General features: G+C 49.5%; 1 protein-coding gene across 1 annotated transcript; it reads left to right on the forward strand.

Moving 5' to 3' along the window:
* The first annotated feature begins 992 nt into the window (after positions 1–992).
* Positions 993–4,840, forward strand: RPL8 (ribosomal protein L8). Its single transcript, XM_005526492.3, has 6 exons — positions 993–1,137; positions 1,294–1,437; positions 2,916–3,057; positions 3,263–3,481; positions 4,266–4,381; positions 4,641–4,840. Exons 2-6 carry the CDS (start codon positions 1,300–1,302, stop codon positions 4,797–4,799), a joined length of 774 nt encoding a protein of 257 aa, XP_005526549.1. The 5' UTR covers positions 993–1,137; positions 1,294–1,299; the 3' UTR covers positions 4,800–4,840.
* The last annotated feature ends 5,741 nt before the right edge of the window (positions 4,841–10,581 follow it).

Raw genomic sequence — 10,581 nt, forward strand, 5'->3', positions numbered from 1 at the left:
AGATGAGAGGACATAAAGCTGCTCCAGGGGAGCAGGGTTTAGGTTGGACATTAGGAAGGATTTCTTCACAGGAGGTATGATTAGATATTGGAATGGGATGCCCAGGGAGGTGCAGTTATTGTCCCTGGAGGTGTTTACAGAAAGACTGGAGGTGATAGTGCCCTGGTCTGGGTGACACAGGGGTGTTCAGTCAGTTGGACTCGATACCTCAGAGGTATTTTCCAGATAATCCAATCTGTGATTGTATGAAGAAAGCCCTGGAAAAGTGGAGCCAGGAACTCTGAGCCCCCCCTCCACCCCCTTCCTCCCTGGCCCCTGGCAGTGTATCAAGGAGCATTTTAAGACAGAGAGAAGTGGGTCCTGGAACACCGGGATGGGAACAGCTCCGGGATGAGCACTGCCCCGGGATGGGAACAGCTCTGGGATGGGAACAGCCCCGGGATGGGAACAGCCCCGGGATGGGCACTGCTCCGGGATGGGCACTGCTCCGGGATGGGAACAGCCCCAGGATGGGAACTGCCCCGGGATGGGAACAGCCCTGGGCACAGCCCCGGGATGGGAACAGCCCCGGGATGGGAACTGCCCCGGGATGGGAACTGCCCCCGCTCCCGCTCCCGCCCGGATCGAAGGGAAGGAGCGAAGGGAAACCAGCGTCTCTCCCCGCCGGGCTGCGAGACAGCAACACTACTATGGAATATTTTTAATTATCTATTTTCTACTTTTCTATAAATATAATGTATAGGTTTATATTGTCCGCTATTGAAACACATGCTGAGTGTTTCAGACTGGAGTTTGTTTACCGCTGCTCCTAATGTTGCAAAATCGAGCCGTGAGAATCCGGAAAGCTTGGCGAGCGCGGCTTTTATTTGTTTTCCTTAACGCGGCAAATGTACCGACTTGCATTCCACGGTGGCATCCAAGTTCCAGCTCCGTTTGTCCCGATCCTGGTTGTCCCGATCCCGTTTGTTTATCCCGATCCCGTTTGTTTATCCCGATCCCGTTTGTACCGCTCCCAGGATCCCCGCCGCGCCTCCCTCACGGCGCCCGCTCCTTCCCGCGTGACGTCACTGCGCCGGAACAGCCTCGGCGCGCCCGTGACGTCAGCACTTCCTTCTTTCCCGGGGAGGCCGGAGCGAGGTAGGAGCGGGGCGGCCGCGATCCCGGTCCCGACCGCGAATCCGCCGCCATCCGCGCCCGGGCGGCCGCGGGAAGGGGCAGGGCGGGGACGGGACAGGGATGGCGTGTCGCTGAGCGTGTCGCGGGTGTCGCTGAGCTGTCCCCGTGCCCCCGCAGGGCGCCATGGGCCGCGTCATCCGCGGGCAGAGGAAAGGCGCGGGCTCCGTGTTCCGCGCCCACGTCAAGCACAGGAAGGGCCCGGCCAAGCTGCGCGCCGTGGACTTCGCCGAGCGGCACGGGTACATCAAGGGCATCGTCAAGGTACGTGCGGCCGCGGGTCCCCTGCTCGGGGGGAGATTCGGCACCGCGTCCCGGGGGTGGCCGAGCCTCCTGCGCTGCCAGCAGTGCCCACAGCCCTTTGGCTGACCCTTATCCCGTCTGTTCCTCGTCCAGCTTTCTCTCTTCGTAAATAGGGCACAGTCCTTGAAAAGTTAAACTCTTTTAGTTATAAGAACATCTCAACAGAGAGGGCACCCTTAGCCAGCAGCAGGATTTTCTGCTGGAGTTTTGCTAAGAGTAGCAGTACCAGCGTGGTTTTATGTTGCCTTAGAATTCCCTGTACATGAAACATGGTTGGGGAGTTTGCCATGTAGCTGATTGCATATTAAAAAAAAATTAAAAAATCCTTTGCAAATGCCAAGTGATCTCCATAATTTTAGCCTTGAGCAGTAGGAGCAAGGCAGTACCTGTATTTGGGTGTGATAGTGGTTCAGGGGTGCTGCAGGTACTTTCTGGGGTGTCAGGGACTGTAGAGTGCAAACAGTGCTACTGGTTGGATTCTCTGAGCAGCCCTTCAGCATTTTACAGCACGGTCATGTTCAGGATATAGAGAGAATCCTCTTCACCCTCACCTAATTGAGGTGAGAGAAGGTAGGTAGCAAGGCTTGACTTGAACTTGGTAATACATAGGGCATTTGGCCAACAGGGTTGAGAAAACATCAGTAATGGACACCAACAGTTTATGGGCTGTCCTGGAAGACAGACACATCTTACAGATGTGTCAGAGTCACTTGTCTGTAGTCTGTAAACACATGGTTGGGTATTTTAATCCCAGTGTGCTTCAGGAACAGAATGGACATGTTTTGCAAAGTGTAAAAGAAACAACAAGTCTGTGCTTCCTTATTTAGGAGCTTCAAAAACTTTGTTTATCTGTTTGCAGAATGTTAGAAATGCTTCAATCCCAAGGAAACACATGGAGAAGTCACTGCCTGTGCCCACCTCTGTCCAAAGGTGGCTGGGCAAAGAGAAAGTGGATTTCTTAGCATGGAGAGACTGGATACCTGCAGAATGTCAGGAATAAAACTGTTCAGACAGGATTAGCTGCACTCTAAACCAGACATTATTTTGTGATGGATGAATGATTTGGTTTGGAAGGGACCTTAGAGCTCATCCAGTTCTAATTCCCTTGTCATTGGCAGAGACACCTTCCACTATCCCAGGTTGCTCCAAGCCCTGTCCAGCCTGGCTGTGAACACTTCCAGGGATGGGGCATCCTGTGGCAGGGCCTCACCACCCTCACAGGGAGGACTTCTGTGGTAGGATGGGATATAGGTACTGGAGCTTATATCAGATGTGAATCTTCAGCTCCCTCATGCTGAGGGAAACCCAGATCCCCCTGAGAAGTGTCTTGCTCAGAATCACCCCAGAGTAACCATTCCCCAGTTCTCAAAGCTCTGGATTCCTTCAGAGCCCCTGGCAGAGGCCATGTCCTGCCCTAAAGCAGCTCTGCATTCCCACAGGACATCATCCATGACCCCGGGCGGGGTGCTCCGCTGGCCAAGATCGCCTTCCGTGACCCGTACCGGTTCAAGAAGCGCACGGAGCTGTTCATCGCTGCCGAGGGCATCCACACTGGGCAGTTTGTGTACTGTGGCAAGAAAGGTGGGGCGGGGCTGGGCTGGGCTGGGCTGGGCAGGGCAGGGCAGGGCAGGGCAGTGGGGTCCCAGCTCCTGCACTTTGGGATGCCGGAGTGCAGGACCCTGCTGCTGCCACTGGGTCTGTGGCGCAACCCTCCCGTGCTGAGCAGGGCTGTAGCCCTGGCCCAGGGCCCTGAGTGAGGCTGTGGCTGCTCTCTTGCTGTTTGCAGCCCAGCTGAACATCGGGAATGTTCTGCCTGTGGGCACCATGCCCGAGGGCACCATCGTGTGCTGCCTGGAGGAGAAGCCCGGTGACCGCGGGAAGCTGGCGCGTGCCTCCGGGAACTACGCCACCGTCATCTCCCACAACCCCGAAACCAAGAAAACCAGGGTGAAGCTGCCCTCAGGCTCCAAGAAAGTAATTTCTTCTGCAAACAGGGCTGTCGTAGGTAAGGAACAATCACTGTGAACTTGTCACTGGGCTTCTTGTCACTGAATCTTCCAAACAAGGCCCCTGTTTTAGTAACCATCTTGAAAAGAGTGTCATGTGCAGGCTGGACAGTCTGTGCTCAGTTGCCTGGCTCGTGTTTTACACCTGAATTACTTTTGCATGTTGCTAACCTGAATTTGGAGAAGTTTTGACTTGGTGAGAGGAGAGGGAAGTAGCTGCTCATTGTCCTCAGGCTGTAGTGGAATTGCTCAGCCTGTAAAACCTGCGGTCCTTGGGGAACAACTTACATGGAAAATGCCATTTTGATTTCCTGCTTTTGGTACACTGAGGGAGCCTGTTGGTGGTGTCAGGTGGGTGGAGTGTTCTGGGAGGTCTGACAGGGAATGACAAAACCACTGCCAAGAAGCAGAGGCTGCACCAGGTTTGTTGTGCACCTGTGACAGCTGAGATGGCTGCTGGTGACACTTGCCTGCCTCTGCATGGAAGACACCAAGGTGAGTAATCTGGTGTGTTACTCCAGTAAAATTGACTCAGGAAATTATGAAACAAGTAGGTATTGGACCTCAAAGTTCTTTCAATTCATACTTCACTTGAAAAACTTGATGTTGCTCAGGAAATTGTAGCATTAGAACTGACAGTGCTTTAGAAAGAAAGCTCAATCCTGTGTGTATTGGATCAGGAAAAAGGCTGCAGCTCAGTTCTGATGTCACTGTTGGTGTTGGCTTTCCTTTTTACTGGTGTGTACTCTATTTGGGTGTCACCATTCCTGCCATTCCCTGCAGGAATCGTGGCTGGTGGAGGCCGTATTGACAAGCCCATCCTGAAGGCTGGCCGTGCCTACCACAAGTACAAGGCCAAGAGGAACTGCTGGCCACGTGTCCGTGGTGTGGCCATGAACGTGAGTCTGTTTGGAGTCATCCCTGTCCCCTCTGACAGTTGAGAAAAGATTAGTGGGATTATTGGGATGAGCCTGGCATGTATCTGGGAGGGAAGCTTCCCAGATAAATGTGCAGCCACAGGGTGAATTAGCAGCACTTGATGGTGACTGCACCACATGAAAAGTGAAGTAGTTATTTCTTTGTTCCCTTTAATCTGTTTATTTCTGTTGACCATCAGTTTCTGTGGTTACATTGGTGTCTTGCTTTCCCCCTGCACAGCCCGTGGAGCATCCCTTCGGAGGAGGCAACCACCAGCACATCGGGAAGCCCTCGACCATCCGCAGGGATGCTCCCGCGGGACGCAAGGTCGGGCTCATCGCTGCGCGCCGCACGGGGCGGCTGCGGGGCACAAAGACTGTGCAGGAGAAGGAGAACTGAGCTCCCACCCTGGGGACCACACAATAAATTTGTACAACAGAGCTTGTGTAGAGTTCCTAGTATCTGCTGCTGCAGTGGGGGTAATTCTGGGGTAATGTTCATCACAGGAAGTTGTGAGCAGAGATTGGGGGTTTTTTCCCCCTTGCCTTGGAGAGCAAGGATTCTCTCAGCCAGCTGTAAGCTGGTCCTGCAGGCTGGAGAAACACTGCTGTGGGTGCTGCTGTGCCCTGGTGTGATGTTCATGTTGGCCTGGTTCTGTGGAAGCTGAGGCCTAACAAAGCAATCAAGTAATCCTGTGGTTAAACTTGGGAATCTGGCTCAAAGGATGCTCAATTTTCTAAGTTCATAACCTCTAACAATGGTTTTCCATTTTTATCTTTCAGGGGTGGGGGGGAAGCTTGAGAGTTGCAGAACTTAAGGAAGTATTTCAGCTGCTCTCACTGCAAGGTTTGGGCTTCCTTTTGGAACTGTTAAGCTCGAGCCAAAAGAAAGGTGCCTAAAAACTCAAGGTATCATACAGACTGCCCCCTCTACTCGTCAGTTTTTGGGAAGGGCAGACAGCTTCAAACATCCCTTTGCAGGTTGGTCATGACGGGATATTCCAAGGTGCTGCAGTAACGAGGAAGCTGTGTAGTGTTCTCATGAGAACAGCTGTCCTGTGAAAAGCCAGCAAAGTGGCTACATGTACAGCTTTTCTGAACTGCCTTAGGAGGGAAAAGTCAATGAAAGCAGGTGGGGCTCAGCTTTGTGTGTGAGCACACCCAAAGTCGGGGCTCCTGTCGATCTGCAGCAGCTCTGGCTGTGCTGGAGGAGTCTGTGCCAAGGGCCAGGCTTCCATGTACGGATATGACTTGCATTGATGGGAATCCAGTGGAATGCAAAGTGGAAAAGTTCCTACACCCACCCACAAAACCAGTGCTGGAGCTGACCATGTATGTCTGGGGGGGGAAAGGTGATTTAAACACCCCAAACCACACCTTGAAGAAAGGCTTCCAATCCCACTGGGGAGAAAAAGCAAGGCAAGGGAAGTTTTGTTTGTTTATACTGCTCCAATTCCATCAAAGTGAAGTTCACATCTGTTCTTGCCATGAGGTCAGAAGCTCCTGGGGGGTGCGTGTGCTCTCCTGACAGGATCCAAAGTGTAACACTCCTCCCAGGCACCATCAGAAGAGCAGCTGAAGTATTTCGTGTTCCACAACAATTTGCATTAAATGCACTTCAAGGACTTGAAGAAAACCATGGCTTCCAGCCACATTTGTGTGTGTTGACCCTGTGCATTTTCTCAGGAAGGGGGAGATGGCTGCTGTTCCTTGGCTGTTCTGCTTTTCCAGGCTCTGACAGTACCCATGAGTGCTCACAGCCACAGGTTCAGTGCACCAAGCCCAAGAGTTGGGAGTAATTAACACAAATTATTACAAATAAATAAGTACTATATTACATGGTTTAATGCAGCTCCAAACACATTTAATGTAAACATAAAGGATGCAATGCCAGAAGTCTCTAAATTAACACAGTAGTATGAGGATTTCAAAGGTTCTTCTCCCTTCACCAAACTCCAGTTGCAACTACTATTCCAGTCTTGTGTTACCAAAATGAACATGGAACTTAAAAAAGCCACCATGATCCTGGCAAATGAGCAGAGGACTCGAGGGGCAAAATGCTCCTCCAGCCCCAACACCACCAGTGCTAAAAGTCTGTGAAAAGAAACATGAGGGAACAGGGAGTAAGATAAAGCAAATTAAAAAAATGAAATGCTATAAAGAAAGCAACCTGGAATGAAAAATTTAAGTAAACTGAAATACATTTTCCAAACCAAAGGTCTAATTTAAGCGGTAGAATAGAGGCCAACTCCAGCAGTTTACATGACAGGGGAAGTTAAGACAATTAACAATGCAATAAAAATAAAAAAAAAATATACAGGTGAGTTCCTAACAAGCTTAACTTCAGGCTGGGAGGATCTGTGAAAGCACAGAACAGAAAATGAAAACGGGGCTGAGGTTAAACCAGCCCTGTCCTCTGAGTGGGCTGAGCATCAGGCAGCAAGTTCAGCTGGGCAGGGCAGAGGCTCCCTCTGAACCTGCACTGCAGAAATCAGAAACAGCAGGCCAGGGACACTGCAGAGGAGCAGGAGCTGAGGAGCTGCTGCTGACCACAGGAAAGCACAAACCTGGCCATGAGGTGGGCAGGTGTCCTGGCTCCACTGAAGCAGCTCCAAAACAAAAACCCTTTCAAATGTAAATGAAGCAAAATAAATGCAAACCACGTTCAGTAGAAAAGAGCACACTGCTCCTTCTGTGGTCTTGCCCTCCTTCTACCCCCACAATTCATTGTATGGAATCATAGGCTTGGTTTGGGGTTGAAAAGACCTTGAGGATCATCTAGTTCCATCCCCCCTGCTGTGGGAGTAATTATGTAATGTGTTGTAATTATGCTTTAATTGTGTATCATAACCGGCAACCTCCTGCTCAAACCATTTTAGCAGTGTGACAGAATACCCAGTTGATTTGCTTTTATGGTTTATATCCAGGATACTTCACTTCGTGGAGGATCATCTCAATTCCCAATCCTAATACTGTACAGAAGGCATGAACTATTACAGATACAGTCAAACTTAAAAACCAAAGCCATGTTCATTAGTAAAACAATAATAATGATGATTACCATTATATTATTAACCCCCCTCACATAAAGAGAAGCACAGTTACAGAATTCTTGAAATGAAGAAAACTCTTTTAAAGAAAGAAATGTTCCTGCAGAATTTTCAGAGGTTATTTCCAGTATAAGGCTTTGTTTGCTAAAAGAAAAAAAAAAAAAGATACATACCAGTGAAGCACTAAATCTTTCCTTTAGAAGGACTTCAAATTTCCATCTACTGAAAGACCAAACAGTATTTTCTTTATACTTTTTTCAGGGTGTGTTGAGAAGCACCAAGTGCTACCTAAACATCACCAGGTATCACAAATTCCTTCACAGTACCAGAACCTCATTAACATCACTATCCCTTTTCAGCCCCTCCATAGAAGCAATTCTTCACCCGGAAGGTCACTGCCCCGGGGCTTTCCACAGCACCATCTCCCATCCTGACTGCCCAGCCTCAAGACATCAGAAAGGAGGAGCAGATCTGGAGGAGCCACAGCCTGGACACACTGGTACAGGCAGGGAAGAACTGCAGAGGGAGATGCAAGGAAACAATGTGAGGTAAAAAAAGGCCAAAGCAAACCCATGCAGGGAGTTTCTGTGAAAAGGAGAGGGAAACAAGCTCCAGCAGCAAGATAATGATGCTGACTGTTAAGCTGAAGTTACCAGGTAAGTATCTATTAAATCCAAGGGAAATGCTTTGGGCTATATTTTCAGCTAATGTAAAAACCACAGGAGCCCAAATTCTAAAAGGTTTCAGGGAGTCGGGTGATCAATAAATCATTACAGCCTCCACAGAACTTAAATTAAAAAATGGCTTTTTTCATCCTGTGGCATTAACAAATTCTCAGAGAGAAATGTGAGAACAGAAACATTTGTGGGAGTTGTTTTACATTTTTGCTGTCTTCATCAAAAGCTTTCTTCTCCCACTTTACAGCTACCCCCCACCCCAATGATCTGTTGGGATAAATCCAAAATGTACCCTAAATTCTCAGTTTTGCCACCACATCGATGTCCAGAGAATTCACGCTTATGGCCACTCAGATGGGTGACATCGACTGAACAGACCAAGGATGAACTCAGGTGTTACAGAATCACAGAACTGTCAGGGCTGGAGGGAGCTCTGGAGATCACCCAGTCCATCCCAAGGCAGGGTCACCTGGAGCAGGTGACACAGGAATGCATCCAGGTGGAGACATTTGGAATGTCTCCAGAGAGGGAGGCTCCACAGCTGTTCCAGAGCTCTGCCACCTTCACTGTAAAGTTCTTCCTCATGCCAAACTGGAACCTCTGTGTCACCTGCTTCCATAATGTCTTTTTTTAATTGTTTTTTTATTTAATGTTAATACCACAAATTCCCAGGATTTTGCCACTGTTTTCCACTATCTTTTGCATATCTTCAAGAGCAAACTTGGGGGACCAGAGGTTTCCACTAGCTCTCCATTGCACCCACCTCACATTCCTTTGGGAGATGGCTCTTGCTCTGGCAGAGCAAAGCAAGGGGCACGTGGCAGGCGCAGGGGTCACAGCAGCTCCCCAGCACCTGCACCGGCTCCTCTTGGCCTGGAATGTGACAGGACACCTGTCCCTGGAGCAGCTGCCACTCCCAGAGCCTCTGGTCCTCACAGACACCAAGGTGACGCCAGGGGCATTCCCAGCTTGTCTCCAGCCACTGCAGCACCATCAAACCAGTCTGTGGGTGCTACAGGAGGTGCAAAGGCAGCAGCAAACCTGGCTCAACTCAAGGACACCCCAGTGTTATTTCCCTGTCTTCATCACAGTGATTCTCCTCCACCAACAACTTGGTTATGTTGTATTTAATAAATTCAACACAAGAGGCCTCCACTAGCCCATTCTTCAATTAAGTCCACATTTTATTTATGGTTTGCTGTTGGTACTTCAATCAGATTTATATATACATAATCTAAAACCTACATCAAAACCATGTTGACTGCTCTGAAGACCGAGAGAAGTGACACGATTGAAGTTTTCTTCCACAGCTCTATGGTAAGTCTACATTCCCACAGCAGGTTTTTGGTTCAGGTTGCAGAAGTGTTCAGAAAGCCAATGCCAGGTCTCGGACTCGGAGTGGGAGGGTTACAGTTCTCTTTCAGCATTTCAGTCTTACACACAACCACAGTAGCAATCAGTAACATTTTTTTTTTATTATTCTTGATAAACACCTGGGTTGATCTGCAGAATCCTGGCTTTTCACATTCCCACATCTCTCCCTTCCTAAACCCTCATTGACACAGCTGGAAAACCAAGTCCCTCCCTGCGATTGCTGTGTTATTTGAACATTAATTGTGAGAGGATTTGATGCTACTTCACAAAGGAGGCAGCACGAGAGGCTGAGGAGAAAGCGCGAGTCCTCACGGTGCCACCCGAAAAATGCCAGTTCCTTCACTTGAATGCAAACACAGGTACCTCAAACGATTCCATTTATCCCCAGGGAGGCAGGGACTGCCCCTGCCTGCCCAGCAAACAGCCCCACCAGGGATTTGTGCACCTTGGCCTGGCCCAGGACAGCTCTCACACACCAGGAGCCACTCCCGGCAGAGCCACTGGCAATGAACGACAAGAGGTAGAAAGAATTCACAGAAGCAGCTTGCGAAGGCCCTTGCTCAGCCCACTTCCTGTCTTTATTTGCTCAGAGGATCAGACTTGGTACAGATCTTAGAGAAGAAGAAGAATAGAAAATGCTTTACATGCTACTTAATCTGAAGTTCCTGCTCGGAAGGGTTCCTGGTGCCCGGGGAGCCCTGTGGCTCAGGACAGGTCCCATCGGGAAGGCTCCCGAGCTGCTGCCACAGGGCTGTGTGGGGCCAGGCACGGCACATTTCCAGTTCCCCAGGGGTTTCACACAGCACAACCTCTCCCTCCAGCAAAATATTCCCATTTCTGCTATTTCACCTGTCCTTAGTCATGCACAGGGCAGGCAGATAGAATTGGTGAGTATCAGTAAGTCCTGAAGAACTAATCTTCACATTTCTAAGCTTTGGAATTTGCTTCCAGAAGACCTTCTGAGGACTTTAAAGCACCTACCAGATATTTAAATACAATCAAGTATATTAAGTGTCCAAATTTTCCATCAGCCTTCTTTTCCAGAGTAGATTCCAGCAAAACCTACTGGTTTTATTCACCT

The sequence above is a fragment of the Pseudopodoces humilis genome, chromosome 2 (assembly GCF_049639895.1).
Source record: "Pseudopodoces humilis isolate 2021_Gansu_Grassland_sample_001 chromosome 2, ASM4963989v1, whole genome shotgun sequence".
Classification (NCBI taxonomy): Eukaryota; Metazoa; Chordata; class Aves; order Passeriformes; family Paridae; genus Pseudopodoces; species Pseudopodoces humilis.

Bases quoted from the DNA above. Each gene is read 5' to 3' on its own strand.
- RPL8 (XM_005526492.3), top strand. From the start codon at position 1,300: ATGGGCCGCGTCATCCGCGGGCAGAGGAAAGGCGCGGGCTCCGTGTTC. The intron at 3,058-3,262 runs GTGGGGCGGGGC...TGCTGTTTGCAG, and splicing joins TGTGTACTGTGGCAAGAAAG to CCCAGCTGAACATCGGGAAT. The intron at 4,382-4,640 runs GTGAGTCTGTTT...CCCCCTGCACAG, and splicing joins TCCGTGGTGTGGCCATGAAC to CCCGTGGAGCATCCCTTCGG.